Raw genomic sequence first — 20,914 nt, 5'->3', positions numbered from 1 at the left:
GAAAATGTAATATCACCTATTCAGGTTTTTTTTGGTGATATCACCTATTCAGAGAGATGATATCACTTATTTGAATACATGATAGGTGATAGTATACTTTCTCAAAAATAGAAGGTTATATTTTCTTATCGAACAATTGATATCACTTATTTGAATGGATATCATCTAATTAGGAAGTGTTATCATCCATTCAAATAAGTTATATCGTAGATTTGTTCTGAATTGATTATTTTAAATATTCAACCCTTTTATATTTCTCTCTATAATAGATGATGTTATATATTTAGCAGATATTTTCGTTAATGTTTGCATTGAAAATCTGTAAAGTTCAATTACACATGTCGTCGAACCTTAGCACGACGTATGAGTAAATGTCATCACGCGTTTTGATATATCATTGTTAAATTCAATGAAAAGTTCAAACTTACTAAACAATTTCCAAAAAAGCACTCTGTGTAAAAATATCTATTACGTTTAAAAATGCATGATTGCCATTTTCATGAATGATCAAATCTTAGCATTATAGGCTTTCCCCGATTCATTTATGCTTGTTTTTTGTACTGCCTAATACAATAATTATTGTATTTAAGGTAATTTGGTCAAATCGTTGTATAAAAGTAAATAAACAGTTTTCGATATTTTATACGAAGTGAGAATCATTGGGCTTTTCGACCATTGGCGAGTCACACCATCAGACTTTGGCATGTCACAACATCGGGTTTTGTTGTCTCACACCATCGGGTTTTCGAGCAGACCATCGAACTCTGATGTGACCACTCGAGTTACATGTTGTTCTATGCAGATGAACCAAATTATTGAGAAATTAGTAGTTACAGACACAAGTATAAAATATTACCTGGGTTTCGGAAATTTAATTCCGGCAGGTACATGTATAATTATTCAGTTTTAGAAAAATATACTTTCCGTTCAAATGCACATCTAGGCAACAAAATAGGAGAGGACGCTATACCTTTTTGTGACAAAGTATATTGGAGCGTCAAACTCACGCATGGCTTAGTGTCCGTGCCTTAAAATCTTTAACTGAGAACAGTCTAGACGTTAAATTGTAAAATTTATTCCTCACAATTGTATTTGAAAAGTGGCAAAGGCAATGCATATGTGTTAGATCGGGATTTCGTTCAGTTTAAAGAAAATTTCAAAAAATGAAAAGTTTCAAAATTTAATGCAGACACAAAGTAAAAATCTTAAAATTGAAAAGTACTCATCGCTTAACGTTATATTAAATTCATTCTGGTCTCGGGATCATGAAGCAAGTTCAGACTTAAGTCAAAATTTCAGTCAGTCATAAAATGATTCTTTATCATTGAAATTTGTAATCAATAATGTTATATCAAGACTCTTTTAATTAATAGCTGTCAATTTTGACAGTGGTTTCAATGAAGAATCAATAACTAAAGACGTGTACAATTTTTTGACTTACGTCCTAGATTGCTTCATGATCCAGGGGCCTGATCTCAGTTTAATGGTATGTAGGGCTCAAGTACACTGAATAAATTTTTAGATTGATAACATTTAGTGTACTAGAACGTCTACATCTTTTAGTCCTGTGCATGGTTTTTCAAAGGATAAAAAAAAAACAGAGAAAAATATTCTTTTCATAACAAAATGTAAATTTCATATTTATTCAAACGCCTTGCAACAAATAGTACACTGTATAACAATATACATGTAAACATACTATAGCAATAACATAGATGTAGAATCTTACAAAAGTTCTATAACAACACAAAGTCATCAAGCAACAGATTGGATTAACAAGTCAGTAAATAACAATAACATTAAAGACCTACTAATGTGTGACTTATATCAATATCTGTAACAGCTAATACATTATTTTCCCAACAAAAATATCATCATCCATCTATTGCTATGCTCTAAATAAATGATACTTTTGGTGCGGTGCCAATACATGAACAAAGTTCTTACACCAGTAATACCAGTATAACAGTCATAAATTACTTATAAATTGAACTGTTCACAAACAACTCAAACACAGTTCTGTTGAAACAATGTTTTTGGCCTATATACATACATGTACATGAATACCATTCATTAAGTTAGTAAGTCTTTTTATCAGACAAATGAAATTAAGGTCGATGTTATTTATAACAAATTAACAATGGAACAATCTTTTATTAGATTAAAAGCAATTGAAGTCCATATTATTTTTAACAAAATAACAATGGAACAATCTTTAAAAATGGAACATCTTTTTATTTTACAGTTTTGATTGCGTTTGAAATGACTTTTTCATCATGGCAATCATCAGGAGTCCTGCCACATTGGTTTCCACACACAGATTTTGCCTTCCTTGTCTCCTGTCAATACACACCTCGTTCTGACCTCTAAACTGGTCACTGGTGCTGCAAAAAAGGCGCCAAGTTACAACAAATATTGAACGATGAATATGCAGCGATCTTGGGACAAAAACATAATTTTTAAAAAAGAAGCGACCAGAGATATGTTGTCATGAGCACACACACAATGCTTGTTCCAAAAAAGAAAAATAGAAATGAAAGTATTCATTTACAAAAAAGTACATGCAACTTTGAATTACAGTATTATAAAACAGTTGTGAATTCATTGTTAATGCAAGTTACATTATTTTTTTTTTACATCATAACTAAATATCAATAATAATACAGGAAAAATAATCATTGTCTCAGCAACAAGCTTCTGTTAGTTAAAAAGCAATAAAAGTTGTACCAGAATGACCCTTCATAGCTGATACTAAAGTGGCTTTGTCGCCGTCCCATACTTCTAGTTGCCCCAAGTCTGTTCCACAGAGTATCAAACTCAAATTGTTACACCACACCACACAACTAGAAAAACAACAACAAAACAGTGCAGTAAAGGCTTTAATTATCCGATTGAATGCTTATTTTAAATCAATGAATAAAACAGATTGTGAAGAAATGATCGATTGATTGATTGATGTTAAGTTATCAATAAAAATGATGACAAAAAAACTGAATGGCAGTCCAAGTACCACTCCCTCTTTTTGTTGTTGTTATTTTTAACTGAGACTCAAAATTATTTTAAACGGTATTAAAAGGGGTTTACATTTCTACCATAGAAGGAGACAACCTACGTGTATAGTTAGTAGAAGTTTATTTTAGTCTTTATCAATGAAAAAAACTTGTGAGAAAATAAAAAAAAAAACAGTTAATGTATTGTTTCTATCATTTTTTTAGGATGCTGCTCAAAATTAAGCTTACTAGCCTTTAATTAAAATTTTAGGTGAAACATTCATTCTGCTTTCACTCTCACTAACATTACAGCTTTTCTAGACAAATGGTTTATGAGAAGATTTTGAAAGATTTCTTTATTAATTCATATGTAAAAAAAAAAAAACAACCTACCATCACATACTCCTGTGGATTATAATTTGAACAAATTTGAATCAACACTACCTGAGGATGCTTCCACAAAAGTTACAGCTTCCTGGCAAATTGGTTTGAAAAGGAGATTTTTAATAATTTCGAGCAAATTTACAACAATTCTTTACGATATCCCCTTAAGGTCAAGATCTAGTGAATGATTCCAGAGTGTCTTTTTGGTGCTAGAACCATTAAGACGTCATAATTGATTTGATTAATCTTTTCTGTATTTTACGGCTTTAAAGGAAATTATGTAGAAAATAAAACAATATTTTGACATTCTATATTTAATCACGGAAAAAGTAATCCCAGTACCAATACCGGTATATTCAATTTGACATCATTTTAAAGAGGAGGTCAAGAGCTTGTTTAATGCTGATTTTGAGAGACTAATCTAGATATATTTCATTAGTCAAAAATGGACAAAACTCACGAGATTTGTTACTTTTATCCTTCATATTTTATTGAAAATGGTTGTTTAAAACATGATTTTTCGTTGTTTTTACCAAAACTTTAAGCCCCAGTACATTCTATAAAACAAAAATATTGTTACGAAGCATCTTAAAGAATTTATATCTTGAATTCATAAACCTGTAGGCGCCTTTCATTTACTAGATCTTGACCTTAAAAGAAGATGGGGCCCATAACTTTAGCTAACTTGAATACCATTTACCTAGGGATGCTTTGGGCCAAATTTGATTGAAATCAACCCAGTGGTTATGGAGAAGTTAAAAAAGTTTACAGACAGACAGAAGGGCCCGCAGACAGATGAACAGACACTGACAGACAGATGGACGCTGGACAAATAGTGATCAGAGTAGCTGACTTGAGCTTTCAACTCAATTGAACTAATTGCTAAAGGTATCCTGACAGATCATTGGACTATGTCCGATTGTTTATCCGATACCATTGACTTCTATCAAAATTGTGTTACCAAAATGCAAAAGTTTACTATAGATCACATACTGAATCTGGTATCCTAAATTCTTGACAACCATCTCCGTTTGTGTCTCCAGATCAAAGATCTTTAATAAACAATCTGACCCGCATGAAATGAACTTTCTGCAATCTAAAAGCAAACACATATAAAACTATCAAGATCAATTAACAATAAGAAGGATCCGTTGTTAACTATAATCATATCATCTTTGTTAAGTGATTAGACTATCAATATACATTTGATGAAGTTAAAAAAAAAATCCATTCACATATGATATGAATGTTGTGTTATCTCTTTATTAATAAATCTCATATTCTACATTCAGTATAAAATTAAAAAAAAGTTGAATGATCACACCATACTAGGTATTAGATGTATGTACAGGAAAAGATTTGCCCCTTTTCTTTTCTTCCTAATTTTTACCCTCATTTGAATTGGATAACTTTAAAAAAAAATTGAAAACTGCACCTGAGTAAGTGCAAGTTCATAACTAGATACAATGTTTTAGAGTACCGGTAATAAATTGGCCAAAAACCCCATTTAACTAAAACATGTAAAACTTTGCATACAGTAAAGAAAATCTTACCAGAACTTATTCCAACTGCATTGACTGAGCCCTCATGTGCTGTAAAAAAAAATTTTTAAGTTTTGCATGTGTTTAACATATACAAAAAATATTCTGTCTGTATAAATCAAGTCTATGAATCTACTTAATTAGATAAAATGAGTAAATGAAATTATTGGATCTTAATCTGTTTAGTGATAATCAATATAATATACCCATAGTTTTGATTTTGCATGAACACATTAGTTTCGCATGATCATATGAAACTTAGAAAACAATAAGCATTCTGTTTAAATTGTTATGAGACAAAGTAAACTGAGTTTTTACCCCTCATTTCTGCTATAGGATAGAGAGAACCAACATTCCAGATGACAACTTGTCCCTCTTCAGTCCCCGTTACAAGGAGAGAACCAGTTTCGTCAACGTCCTGACAGTAGACACCCCACTCATGATCCAGTTGTCCCTGATTGACAATGGAGCGCAAAAAGTAATTCCATTTTTTGGATAAAAATTGTTCAATAACCTAATTTCTTATTTGTAAATGTGTAGTTTACTTGCAACTCATCTAGTAAATGAACTAAATGTATAAATAATCTTGATCAATTTGAAAATGATCAGGAACCAATAAAATAGTGTCTCGCAGATTGCCAATATACATGTAAATTTATATGTTAAATTTATTGACAATTCAAATAAGAAATAAATGGTAATACTGTGGAATCATTAAATTTCGTGGGGGCCAATTTTCGTGGATTGCTTAAATTTTACAGGTACGTGGGGACGTAATTTCGTGTATTCTCTTAAACCTACAAAAGAAATATGACTTTAACAGCCTAATTTATTAATTCATGGAGGATGTTAATTCGTGGATGAGATGTACCCACAAATTCCACAATTCAGCCACCACGAAATAATGATTCCAAATTTTTTGCAAATTAGGATGATAATCTAATTGTTAATTTTATAAGGCCTAAATATATATGATAGCTTTACATATTTCATGTTCTTTAAAGCCTATATCTATGTTTTATTTATTTGCATGCAATTATGGAACTAAAAACTGGATAAAAAAATTCCAAAAATGAGGGATAAATGAGTTGATTTATTATTTACTATGAACTTCAATAACCTAGCTTACAAAACACATCTCTTAATTATAAACAAATAGCCTTCCTGGAAAAAAATATTTTCATGCCAACTAAGAACATACTCATTCAATGAAAAAACAAAACAAACAAAATGAATTTGCATTTATTCTACTTACAACAAACACAGCTGAGTCGAACCTATGTAGTTCACTTGAGGGGGTGAACTGCCATATCTACAAGCAGAAACAGAAACCTATATGACACTCCCAATGATTCATTCCTAAACAAATAACATGTTTATATCTCCAGAAAATTATTTCTAATAATATAACAGTTTATTTGGTACAAGCTTCACACCTTTGAAGTTGAATCCCAGGATGCTGTGATAAGGATGTTGTTTTTCCAAATAACTGACGAGACTGCAAAGTCACATGATAGTATGTGTATCTTGAATCATATACATGTAATATTCAATAATAATATACTGTGGAATCATTAGATTTCGTGGTGGCTCAATTTTCGTGGAATTAGTGGGTACCTCGCATCCACGAAATAACATCCTCCACGAATTCATAAATTAGGTAATAAAGTTATATTTCCTTTTGTAGATATATAAGAATACACGAAATTACGTCCACACGAACACCTGTAAAATTTAAGCCATCCACGAAAATTGGCCCCAACGAAATTTAATGATTCCACAGTATGCATTAATTACTGTCAAAGCCAACCTCAGGTGGAATAATTAAAGGCAAGGTATCCAACAATATGCATTATATGGCATGCATTTTGAAATACAACAGACATTATATATATTTTGTACATACTGAATCTCATTAAACTATATTGTACAGTACTTAACATAAGAATAAATATATATCTGAACAAAATATAATGTTTATAAATTATTCTTTTAGAAGACACACTATCTAAATATACAACAAATAATTTTATGACTAATCATAAACTAATTCACCTGCGTCATCATGAGCTTTCAATGCATCCAATATGCGTCCAAACTCTATGCTATAAAAGTACCTAAATCAACAAGAAAAAATTCAGTTAGAAATATGTGATATTAAAAAATTGAGCAGTTTTAAAGCATGCAAACATAATTATGATTAAGCTGAGTGAAATTACACTCTACAGTGTTCAATTACGTTATCAGCGAAAGGATCTGTAAAATATGGTAGTTATGCTAACATGATTTTTAATTAAGCTATCAATCTCTATTTTAATGGATTATATAATAAATCCAATGAATCACAAATGTTGTCACTGGCACGTTCATTTTAAAAAATGTTTCACTGCAATATCTTACACAAAGTTATCCCAGGATCCAACAACGATAGTTTTGTTATCTGGCATCACAAGGCAGGACGACAAGGCCTGCAATATCAACAAGATCAAAAATCAGATTTTTGAAATATAATATATTTAACATGAAAGAAAAAAGTGAGCAAGCTCATATACACCATGGTCCCCTATTACTTGACAATGATGTACATAATGAATGGCAAGGTATGCATTAAATACATAAAATAGTTTGATAAAGAGCATAACATAAATCACCAGAAAAAATCTTCCAGCAAATATTCAAATCTATTCCTTTGTCAACCACAAAATTCTAAATTCCAAAGGACCAAAATTCCCCCAAAAATAAAGGAATTGGAATTTCTAGTAATATGCATATCTACACATTATGTCCTAAATACCTAAAAGTCTTAACAAATTCCAGCAGTTAAAGATGAGTTGTGCTTACTAACTGTTCATTACTACATTCAATACAGGACCAGAAGTCTTCGCTAAAAAGGACCAAAATTTCCAGAAAAATAAGGGAAACAGAATTTTCTGGTAATATGCACATCTACATTTTGTGTCTTAAATACCTATTAAATTTCAACAAATTATTTGCAGCTGCTAAAGAGGAGATACCAAACTGTTCATTACTATATTCGATATATGGCCAAATTTCTATTTTCAAAACTGACAAAATTTCTAGAAGTACTGTGAGCTAGCTTAAAAATGATACTCCCGCTAAAAAATATAATAACTAAAGTGTTTCTTTAAGGTAAGGAAATGGATACACAAAGTTTCTTAAAATGACCTTGAACTTCCAAAAATTACCAAAGCTTAAGGTCAGAATATATTTTCAGCTCTTAAGCAATCTTAATGTGAAGTAGGAAATCTAATCATTTTCAATTATAAGATATGGCCTATACAGTAATTATGCATTTTTATTGACAGTGACCTTGAACTTGTCCAAATGACCTTGGGTCAAAATCATGACACAACCTCAGGTCATAATAAAGCAATCTTTATGTGTAGTAGGAACTTATATTGTTCTCCAAGAAAAGGTATAGAGCAGATATAAAAAATACATTTTCTTTCGGTGACCTTGAACTTGTATTGTATTGTATGATCTTGAATTGTACTCATGTCACATCCTCAAGTCATAAGCAATCTTTATGTGAAGTAATAACTTTAAATGTTTCTCAAAAAAAGGGGACCAGACATAAATTATGCACTTTTCCTTCCAGTGACCTTGCACTTGCCCAAATGGCCTTGGGTCAAAATCATGACACACCCTAATGTCATAAGCAATCTTTGTGCAATGTAAAACTTTAAATATTTCTCCATGAGAAAGTTATAGACCAGACACAAATTATGCACTTTTCTTTCCAGTGACCTTGAACTTGCCCAAATGACCTTGGGTCAAAATCATGACAATCCCTTAGGTCATAAGCAATCTATGAGCGAAGTGAATTTTCAGAAATACAGTAGTACATGTAGTACACTATGCAGCAACATACCCCACATTACATAAAACTCCACAATCTTATGGCAATTTATCTTTAGAGATCTCTTGTTTACATATATATACCAACAGAACTGATTCCTTTAGTTACATACCATGTTTGACACATTGAAACTTCTTAATTGTCGCTGATCTTCTAATGAATACATTTTTAGCATTGTATCTATAACAAACAATTTTATTCATGTAATTATAAAAACACAGTATGTTATCTCTAAATTCTAAAATGTCACAATTCAAATACTACATGTGTCAATATATATTCTATTGCCTTGTGCAGATTAAGATGAACATATGGTATCTTTATGTGCCCATGCATATAAAGAAAGCAGGTACCTTGTGAAACAGAAAATATGCTGCATCCATCTTCTGTAAGTTGCAATCCTGTGACTCCACTTGATACAAAAATTGTAGTCAATAACTCAATAACTTGTACTAGCTAGTACATGTACTTGTAAGTTTTTTAATATTTAAAGTACTTAGATTGTGTACATGTAAATGTTAAATTAAACTACACACCCTTTCATCTAGAGTAAATTTTGATTCAAGAAAAAAAGTGAAAAATAAACATGTGGATAGTTATATACATTTTTACATACTGTACATGTGTTACATTTGGCTGTGTATTCTTTTTAGCATTTCTGGCAGAAAGCCGCTTCCACTTAATCACTATGTACTATTTATATGTATTAGAATGGGCATATTCAGGAATACACTAATTCTTGTTTATAATGTTTACAGTAATTTCCAGTACTATTTAAAACTAGTAACCTTTTATGTAATGTGTACTGATGCGTCACATAGAGAGCTGATATGTCTTCCAGGGAAAGACAACTCTGGACAGAACTGGCAACACTGGACTCTGCTGATTGAACTGATTGCTCCGCCTTTACTTCTATTTCTGAAAAATAAATAAGCCATATTTTGTGATGATGATAATTTTTCAAAATAAATTGTAACAAGATTTCCTCTAACGGGACATAGAACACCCCTCCTGTATGTTCTTTAAAACGGAAATAAATGGTGTTCTTTCTCTTTTTAAAAATTAATTCAATATAATATTGAAATTGCTCAAGATCAGGTTTTATGTTTTATGGCCAAGAAAATGGGTTGGGTTTTTTTCAGTCCTTATAGAGTGATCTTATTACTTACCTTCATTCTCTTGTGAACTTGACGACACTGTGGTAAAGCTATAGTGTCTCGGGCCATCTTTGGTGAACCTTGGGGGGTGAGGCTTCTTGAAAAGCCGTTTAGGCGTTTGGCCAAATTCCATGATCTGAATCTCGATCCTAGCTCTCTCATTTGGGTCCTGAATTCTATCAGTCAGCAGTTGTTGAAAAAATAATCACATTTGAGTTGTGCATATACATGAATATTTACTTATTATAATAATTAAAATAAAATTTCTTTAAAAAAATGTGTGAAACTTATTATTGTTATGAAATACAATGTAATCATGAATATCTAGTTCTGCATACTTCTGAATCATTAAATCAGTAATTATTTTTTATAACAGAGTTGTAAAACTACTGTCGGAACAATTGTTTGGTAACCATGGTAACCTACTTGTCCAAGTCCACGGCTCCTTCATATGTCATGTAGTAGAAAACTGAAACAAATGGACACACCTGATCAACATTTCATACACCATATAAATGGACTGTACTTCAATGTTTATGAAAGACACACACATCATCTCAGTGAACATACAGTGAAACCTGCCTGATAAGTAATCTTTGAGATCTGTTTTCACTGTAGCTAATAATTCTAACATTTTTCAGTGCCTGGTGTAAGACATCTTACCATTGTCGGCCTTTTCTGCCTCCTCCCCTAACTGTTTGTATCCAAATATAAGATCGATCCAGTGATGGATATTCTCTGAGGCAAAGTCACTTTCCAAAGCTGCCCTCATTTTGTCAATGAAATCATGGTGATCTTGAAATAAATAGCCAGTAGACATAATAATATTATAATTCAAATCTTTTGTAACCAAATCAAATTCCTGCTCAAATATTTAATGACAAAATCTACTTTTTCTTTTGGTGCAAGATCACAGATTCCCACTAGTTTGATTCATAGTGCAATAATTTACATAGTACATAATTAATTGGTCGAGTGACATTAACAACATTCCAAGGTTTATCGGGTATGTACTTATATAAATGAAATATATTTTTTTTAATCAATCATCCTTTAAGATTAGTACAAAGTGACAACATCAGTGAGTTTTAAAATTTATTGTTCATGCAAGAGTTTCCACTAAATCCACATGGTTTATGTGTACATTCATTTGATTTCTTCATGATACATTGTGAATTATATGTAATTCATAGAGTATGCATAAATTCAAAATAATTCAGTTTATTAATTCATGGTTTGATAATGTATAAATTATACCTTTTGCCCAGGGTGGAAGTTTCACGTCACCTATGGGTTGGCCATCTTGTCTAATACCAAAGTTACTGACCTAAAAAAAGAGCATTCAAAATAATTTATATCAAAAAAAAAAAAAAAAAATAAGAAACAGAAATGCCATCAACAAATTCAGATCCAATAAAAAAAAACAAACAGCAGATTTCTAAAACTGATTTTGAAATAAATACTCATGTACTTATAGTCTATGTTTACAAACAATATAACCCCCCCCCCCTTTCAACCATCCCATTATCATTATTGTACTGGGTGTATCATTATATCTGTCCCCAAACATAAATAATCAGACTGTCAATAGAATGCATGTACTATAGCTGAAAAATGTCGCACAGTAAACCCTACTTTGTGCAGAATACATAATTTTTTTGAACTTCGACTTGATTTGAGAATGAAAAATTAATATTTGATCATTTGCTAATTCTGCTAATTCATCTTGAAAAAAGTCTCACCCCTTTATTCAGAAGAAATTCTCCCTTTCCTTCGAAAAATTCGGGAATGAGTTCTTTAAAGTCGGCTGCTCCTTCCAGACAATTAGCCCACGTATCATCAAGACTTGAAAATTGTAAATATGAGTCTATCAGCTAATTAACAATGTGTTAGGCTTGGTGTGAATGGTATCAAAATGAGTTGGCAATATATAATTAATAATTCATTATCACATATCTTGATAATTAGGTTTTTATGATTGTGTAACAGAGACACTTTTTGCCTCTGCTGGGGTTTGAACCCAGGTCCTCTGGCACGTCAGTCCAGCACTCTACCGATCAAGCTAAAGGGTTAACCCGCTAGCCAGAGCTAGTAGGAATGCTATATACCTGACTCTACCACAATTGTACTTATCACAATTATCATATTACCTGTTAAACATTCTGTCAGGCTTGTCAAATTTTCCATTTTGTAAGCAAAGTACATACTCAGGAGCTTAAAAATAAAAAATAAATGAATTTGTTGGAAAATATAATGCAGTCTGAGTTTTTATCAAGTTTACAAATTAATGGGTAAAACATATATCGCTGCAAAAGTTCATAAGACTTCTCCATAATAAGTCATTTATTCCGTGTACCTATCCTTGCTAAGTAAAACAACACATATCCTGGAGTGGAGTAATGAGATCCATACAGGAATTTGGGATCTGGCATCTCTTGATATCTCTCCTAAAACAACAAGAAAGATCTAGGCATAGTTTATATGAACTGGTATTTCCAGTAATAATTAAACTAATTTGAAACTTCCTTACAGATGGGCATACAATTTTTTTTATGTCAGACCTATATACATACCCTCATTTTTTGGATTCTTTCCTCATTAAGTGCTCCTATAGGCTTGCTGAGGTCTCTGTAGATTTTTTCATTTGCCAGATCTACATAAGTATATATGCATGAAAAAATTTATCTTCTTTTCTCTAACAAAACAACCTGATGTTTAATTTCACAACTATTGCTTCATTCTCAAACCTTTATTTATTTATTTTTTTTTTTTTGGGGGGGGGGGGGGGGGGCATTACCAATTCTTGAAAATCAAAGTGATATTACCTTATTTCATATCAAACTGGAGTAAAAAGGGCATTTTATATTCAATTTTCAAATACTAGTATTTTTTTCCTTTTTACAATACTGGTATGTTTAATAAACGAAAACGATCTCTCTCTCTCTCTCTCTCTCTCTCTCTCTCTCTCTCTCTCTTTTCTCTCTCTCTCTCTCTCTAAAACACACATGAAAATCAAACATACCCAGAGTAGAAGAAGTAAAATCAGTAACAATCCATGGCATGACAGGATACTGGGTAAGATCACAGAAGCTTCTATCCGCTTGACTTAAAAACAAAATCAAATTGAAAGTTCAGCCATCCATAACTACTGTATTTATACAAGAGAAATGCAGTGTATTTAACAAGACTGTAAGTTATAGGTGTGTATTTACCTGTTCAGGTACATCAGGTAGTCAAAGTTGGACAAATATTTACTTTGCCATTTAATCATCATGTCGTCTTGTGAGGATTGTTCAAGCATTAGTTCTGAAAAATTTTGAGCATATGAAATTGTACTTAAAACACAGCCATGTAGATGTATGAAACCTATACTGTATAATACATGTGTTCATCCATAAAAAAGATAATTCTTTTAAAATCTCACACTTTTGAAACCTAGCTCTTCAGAATACATGTTTTGCAAGACTTGTATTAACTTTCTAATTCAATGTTTACTTTCTGCAAACATTTGCAAAAATACATGTACAGCCAGATTGTATTGTCATTAACACTATTATAATAATCAAGAGAATCCATGAATTAGGATAATATATACCTTTCTGATCAAGAATTGTTCCATACAAGTTATCTCTTTCATCAGATGTTGGCAGGCTGAGATAAATATGAGAGCATGGTGCTCCTTCTTTACAAAAGATTTCTATTCCCTGAAGTGAATAAAAACGATGTTACAATAGTCATGTAGATTGTTAGCGAAATGAATATTAGCAATTTTATTCTACTCTTTGATAGACATAGATTCTATGTGACTTAATCACAGAATACAGTTTACTGTAGAATCATCATTCTTCGTGGTGGACCAATGTTTGTGGCCTTCGTGGGTAACCCTTGCCCACAAATTTACATCCCAAAGAAAGTATATACAAGCATTTGTTTAATATTTATTAAAACTTAATATCCCAAACTTGCTAGCAATGAAATTACCTCCCCACAAACCAGGAACATTTTTTCCTACCAACGAACATTGACACCCATGAATAGAAATGATTCCACAGTATATAACTTGAATAAAGGAACATGTAAATGTACACACACAATAAGAATGTGACGATAGATCTGTGAATGTTACCCACCATGTTCAGGGTTGATCTTTTAAAAAATCTATTTGAACATCTTTAGAGAGCTAAACAAGGTGCAGACCACATATTGGTAAGAATGAGTATTAATTATTATTGAATTTTCAAACTTGTCAAATATTAATTTTGAATTCTATTAATATGTGACCGTTTCATAGTTGGGGATACAAGCCTTACTACATAGAATTATTTGCATTAAACCCAAAAATTTTATCTGTAAATTATATAATTACTTAAGTTTATAATAAAACCGAACATTTTATCTTTATACTTACAATTTGTCGTAAAAGGAATCGCCTCTTTATGACTCGAGATATGTCTTTTAATCTTATTTTTATCACAGGAACCTATATAATTCAAAACAAAAATCATATTTAATTTAGTAAAATACATATTACTAAAAGTTTATTAAGATATCAGCTCATATTGAATATTTATTGGGAAGTGACCAGACTATGATATACAATCAAACACAGTTACATGTATATTATAATGCAGCATCAGAGACAAGCTATTTTTGATGTATAGTATTCGTAAATAGTACATGCATCTGTATAAAGGTAACTCTAAATTATTGTATCTCATAAAATTTTCATCTAATTTTAAAATGTGTAGTACATATAAATCCAATTTTACTGGTAGTGTAAATTCTTAGTTATTGTGTTTTATGTCTCGTTAATCTTTTTGCTTTAATTCAGATCATTAAAGGTTTTGGATTACCTTTTCGATGTTGTTAAATGGCTGGAAATACAGTCTTTTACAGGTGAGCATGATCCTGCCCGGATTATTGACCAATGGCAGGATTCTATCTCCTTGCGTCTCAAACTGAATTTTTTCATACAGATCTTCTAGCCTTCAAATTAAGTTCAAAGGACTTGTCAAAATGATATGCTTCAAAATTAAAAAGCTTTAATATATAAGCAAAAATATTTCAATGGTGTTCATGGTATTATCAACTTATTTAAGTAAACAATGTTAAATACATCTAAAAACTATTGAACTTCTAAGTCAAATACACAAGTCTATAATATGGATTGGAGTTGAAATGTTTTAATCACTCAGCTCCAATTTGTGATCATGTACTTATAAGGTAAGACACTACATTGATTCTGAATGGAATTCTATCAGCCAGTGTATACTGTATCTAAACAGGCGAAATGTTAAAAGTCATCAATCAATTTGTTTGTAACAAAAGTCTCACGACAGTGGGATCCTAGCATACGTCAGTAAATCACTAATACGTGCATCCTTGCAAAGTAATACTGCTACAGACTTCATATACTAGTCTTGCATTGTAATTACAACTACCTAAATTATTAATTCCAAAAGGTATCAGACGACTTTTATCACACAATTACTGCTTTTACAATCATCAACCCATTAATTGACAATATCATAGGCATGAATCATTTTTAAAGAACAACTGGGAAAGCAAACACAATCATGCATTTCCAATTAACCAACCTAACAGATAATAAAGCCCAAACGTTTCATTTCAAATTCTTTCAAAAAAATTTAATTTCTTAAAATCACATCACATGTACTTAGCGGTACATGAACATCATTTAATTAACTGTTTAACATGAATTTCAAAGTACATGTGTTTTCTTTTACTTTAAATTCAAGAGTATATGACGAATTACTCCTGTCACATCTGAATTCTAAGTGAGGGACGTTTGTGTGTGTTTTTCTAGTATCAGTAAAGTAAAATACCCTATATGCAATATTCTGTAAGAAAATAACTAAGTTTGACAGCTGGTATTTTTTTCATGAATGAACAAAACTCAGAATCCAAGTTATATGAACACCTCTGATATGTGTACAATTGATCTGTTATTAAATTTTAAACAACATCTTCCTATCTTGGAAACTGTAGATAAGAAGGAGTTATCCGACTATACAATTAGGGTACCCTTTTGGCAGAGGCCGCCCGCCATTTTCACCATTTCAATAACTGGATTTTTCCTTTGGAAAACCCAGTTAAAAACAGAATAGCGGTAAGGATCTCTTCAATAGCACAAAGTGCAGAGAGATCTGACAGTGACTCATTGTGGGTCAGTACATTTTCTACAGTCTATGGAATGAAAAACCAGACACATGGCAAGTTACAATTTCCTGTTATACCATATGTGAAGCAGTACTTTTCAAAAATAAAGATGCCACTGACTTCACACCAATTATTCAAATCACTGGTTGACAAATAGTAGTTAATCATGCAAATTTTAATAGTTATTAAGTTCATCCAGACATCATGGAACATTATCTTCAGTTAGTCAATGTCAGTTAATTATCTCTCTGAACTCTGGGCCACTGTATTAAAATTTGAGATATGTATTTTAACCAGATTGACACTTACCAGCTGGTGTTAAACTTGCATCTTGATTGCCTTGACAAGACAATGGCATTAATCTACAGAATAATGAAATTTATACTGTTTATACATGGTTATTTTACACCTGCTTTAGTAATTTTAACTGATCTACCAACACTCTCAATGGGTAAATTGAAAACTGAGGAAATACAACAGTGAAATAGATTTGCCCTAGTGTACCTTGGAAAAAATCTAAGAGTTGCTTTGCCATCAGTCAAAAATGAGGCAGAGAAATTAAAATACTGGTACATAGGATACCAGTACTCCAAAAATTGATACTAATGAAAAGATAAATATTGGTGTTACTCAATTTCTTTCTTTTTTATCTGGCTGCATAAAATGTCTAAATTTTAATGATAATTAAGATAGGTAAATAAATCTATACAGATAATAATCTTATAATAAGTGATCTGGCCCCAAAGTCCCCATGCAACCTTCTTTATATCAATACACAGCCTCAATTCTAAGTTTTGACCTAAAATTCTGCACTATTTCAGTTGCTGTTGAAAATTGGTGACGATTGACTCAGATAAGCTTTGGGATATTTGTTGCCAACAATTCATACCATGGCAGTTTGTTCCCCGGGGGGTAGGGTGGAAGCTCTGTGGAGCTGGCAGATTTGTGGGAGACAGTCATCCACTGAGACATAGTCCAACTGGAATGTGTAGTCTGAGGCCTCCTTCAACACAAACAAAGCTTTGATTAAAAGTGATCTAGCTGTTGACAAAATCATTCATCGTCTTTGTAAGATCAATAGATATATAATGAAATTTTGCTTTTTCGAGAGTTTAATCAAGTCATTTAAAAGTTTCTGGAACTTTTGTCATTTAACACTTACTATTATATTGTATGCTCAAACCAAACTGACAGTGGTATACAGTTATTATAAATACAGTAAAACACACTTATAGCGAAGTGCCAGGGACAGGCGATTTTGCTTTGTTATAAGCGTAATTCGTTATATCCATTAAGTTTACAACACGAAATAAAGTCATGGGAAATGAAAGTCAATTCACTTAAAGCGTCAATTTATTGTAAGCCTGTTCGCTATAAACCGTGTTTTACTGTATATCTTTAACATTCTCATACAGTTCTTCAAGTAAAAATCCAAGATTTTTATTCAAAATCATGCACTGTATATCTAGGGGGTTTATATATTGCAGAAAATAATTAAAAAAAATCTGTTTTATACAAATATTTCTTGGCATATATCAATTTTTCATTGTAAATAAAACTTTACCTAATTTCTGATTGATTAAAAATGGATAGAGTGAAGAAAAGACCATCAAAAACCTATGTACTGTGTAAATGCATATTCAAAACCTTTAAGTTACTATGCATTCATGCAGTACCTTGAAAAATGAGTATGGACCAATAATGTTGTTTTCTTTCATCTTCACAGCTACATTGGAAGTAATCCTCATAACTTTATCCTTGTCAAGTCTGTGTTGAATAGAATAGAAATGAATTGTATTGGGGTTGTGAACATAACATAATTGTACTGGCCCAGTATATGTGATTTAAATGAAATTATTTTAAGAAATAGAAGTTTCATTTTACCTGCTAAATAAGCCCCCTGACCATTCTTCTACTGAAGTAACACTTTTCAATGGCAGCTATAAAGAGAAAAGTTTATACCTAATTGCAATAAAAAAATCAGCACATGAAAATATGAAAACATTGGATTGCAAAGGGTTTAGAAGATAGATGTACTCTGATCTCTACAATGTAGTTTAATATCCTTTCTTAGAAAAACCCCACATACTAGATATCAGTATCTATTACAAAACTATTCAGGCAGTAACAGGCATCCATGTTTCTCTGAAGGAATGACAAATTTTAAAACTTTTTAAAAAAATAAACAAAAGGCCCATAAGGCCTTCATGGTCACCTGAGTGCAACATTCTATTTGGCACATGTTGCTTTTCTGTACCTTAAAAGTCACGGCCACAAACTCACCTTTAATATTGGAAACTGTAGAACTTTAGGAACAAATACAACTGACTTTGAACAAATCTTCAGATGTCCTTTTTGAGATCTGCAAAGGAAATAAAGGACAGTTTTTCAAAGAGGGACTGTACTATTGATTGGTCCATAGGATGTGATACCTAAATACTATGCCTAGTACATGTATGTAATAAACCTTAGGGTACGTGTGGTAATTTGTCTGCTAAACTGACGACAGTTATTGACAAGACTACGTCAAAAATAAATCATTTTAGGCTTATATTTACATTCCTTTACTGATGAAATCAATTATTAAATAAATCAATACAAATTGCACATCACGGAGGGAGTAAATTAGTAACAGCTGTTTTATAAAACCAGTTTAAACTGTTCATCGCATAGACTGTTGAGTTGAGCATGAAAATATAATCCATGAAAAATAACTTTTGAAATTTTGCTTTTAATTTTAAAATCAACTTTATTGATGAATAATTTTTAATCATGGTGTTTTGACAACATGTGTGAAATATGATTTTAAACAAATAACATAGATATTAATGTTTGGGAACTACTTATGTAAAATACATGTAATTTCATATGCAGTGACTAGGTTGTTGCATTTAGAGGCATTTAAAGCTCACAGAATTTAATGGAAAAACACGTACAGTAGAATGTCAATATTCTGACACAGAGGTCGGAATGTGTCATTCAACTCCGATATCTGAGTATGACATATCAAATAATTACGTCGACTTCAACTTTGTATGCAAACAGCTGGTGCAAAATTTTCAGGGAAGTTTATAAGAGATGAAATATAGCAACATAGAGTGATTTGTTGACAATAATCATTTATCACAAGATGTTTTTTATCATTCCTATGATATTTTCTATAAGTACATAGTATAAAAATCATGACGTAACATTTTTATATCGCATCCAATATTAGCCCTGACAGCTCTCAGGCTGGTATACAACGACCTTGGGCTAAGATAAAATGCGATATAAAAAATGCCATGTATTATCTATATATAACAGTATACCAGTACTGAGTAGATGAATCTTTTTTTAAACTGTTTGCATGCAAATGCATCATAACTACTTGAATTTTTTTTGCTATATATCTGTCAACAATTTTTTATATCTTAATGAATCAGTCATGATTTTGAAAATATATCATAAGTACATGCAGAACAGCTAGATTTAAATTTCCTTTCTGGGAATTAAGGTTACAGCACAAACTGTAAAAATGAGTGTACAGTCAGGTGGGTGCAATATATTTAATACTGGTGTTTCATAAAGGTCAGATTATTTTACACCTCTCGTAGCTTTTCACAGGAATAAAACTGTTAATTACAATTAAACTGCAGGTTTTGAATTACATAATTCACAGTTTGCGTAGAATGAAAACACACTTAGCTATTGACTTTCATTTAACACATTCAAATTAGAATAACTATTTTAATTTTCAAAAATATTTTTTTAATTAAAAAATTAAAAACTTGACCAAACTATCTTTCGCATGTGTTTATTAATAATTAGATTACACATCAATTGAGACCAAGTTTTAAGCAATGAAATTTTCTCTGTTTGCAGTTAAAACAATTTTTCCCATTTCACTGGAGCATGTCCTTATACAAACCAGTATTGTTAGCAAGTACATGACTGGGTTTTTTTCCTGTGGCTACCCATAATGGAAGTCAACATTATTCATCTATAATTTAACCTAGTATCATACTGGGCATTCAGGTGAAGTTAACACTGTTTTCTTGACGAACATTTATTTGGTGAGAGTTGGTCGTATACCAGTATAGACAACTGTTACAAGTCTTGTTATATTTCTATCACGGGATTTTGTAGACTAAAACATTTAACTTCTGGATGGAGTTTCAAAAATTAATTGCATAGATTGTAAGTACGCAATTACTTTATTATGTCAAATTTGCATTAATTCACACAAAGGCAAAAATTTTCCCCAAAAGTGAAGGATTTAAGTAGTGTTAGAGGTGGTGTATTAGAGATCCTGGATCCGCCCCTGCTTCCCCAGAATCATATATCTTTTACATATACCTCTTTTCTTTGTCAGCTTTCACTGTGCCTTTAGGAAAATATGTAACACTATAATCTTCAAAGTATATTTCTCCAGGTTCTAGAAGCAGAAGGTTAAACCTGGCAAAAATTAAAACAGGTACACTTCAAATCACACATGAAAATGATAGTCACATGACATACTTGATTACAAATCGTATTTTCTGGTCAAGATATTTCTTTTGATGAATTATGTATAGTTAAACAAACCTTTCCTGGTCAGCGATATCATGTTCAATGAATGACATTTCTCATATAGATGAAGTATGGTATCAATTAAGTCATTACTTTATCACTGGTGATCGTTAGAAAAATGAAAGTACAGAATCCTACTTCCGGTGTAAAGGTTGGGGAGCAGTAGTTAGGTACACAAACTCCTTTATTAGTGTCTAGAATCAATACAAATATGAATTATTTTAAAATCAT

General features: G+C 31.5%; 1 protein-coding gene across 1 annotated transcript; it reads right to left on the bottom strand.

Moving 5' to 3' along the window:
• Positions 1-1,610: 1,610 nt before the first annotated feature.
• On the bottom strand, positions 1,611-20,846 carry LOC128187266 (protein FAN-like). The gene is made up of 32 exons (XM_052857579.1): positions 20,699-20,846; positions 20,471-20,569; positions 18,416-18,494; positions 18,017-18,072; positions 17,809-17,899; positions 17,022-17,135; positions 16,442-16,494; positions 14,806-14,938; positions 14,361-14,432; positions 13,548-13,656; positions 13,165-13,258; positions 12,975-13,057; positions 12,526-12,605; positions 12,309-12,399; positions 12,103-12,166; positions 11,695-11,797; positions 11,210-11,279; positions 10,616-10,747; positions 10,379-10,421; positions 9,965-10,128; positions 9,584-9,713; positions 9,149-9,207; positions 8,908-8,975; positions 7,316-7,383; positions 6,971-7,032; positions 6,352-6,413; positions 6,171-6,227; positions 5,234-5,369; positions 4,928-4,966; positions 4,368-4,470; positions 2,728-2,843; positions 1,611-2,384 (listed from the first exon to the last, which is right to left on the bottom strand). The coding sequence occupies exons 1-32, from the start codon at positions 20,734-20,736 to the stop codon at positions 2,287-2,289; spliced, it is 2,766 nt and encodes a 921-aa protein (XP_052713539.1). The 5' UTR covers positions 20,737-20,846; the 3' UTR covers positions 1,611-2,286.
• Between the last annotated feature and the right edge of the window lie 68 nt (positions 20,847-20,914).

This window comes from Crassostrea angulata, chromosome 6 (assembly GCF_025612915.1).
Source record: "Crassostrea angulata isolate pt1a10 chromosome 6, ASM2561291v2, whole genome shotgun sequence".
NCBI classification, from domain to species: Eukaryota; Metazoa; Mollusca; class Bivalvia; order Ostreida; family Ostreidae; genus Magallana; species Magallana angulata.
This window is presented reverse-complemented; position numbering and strand designations above follow the sequence as displayed.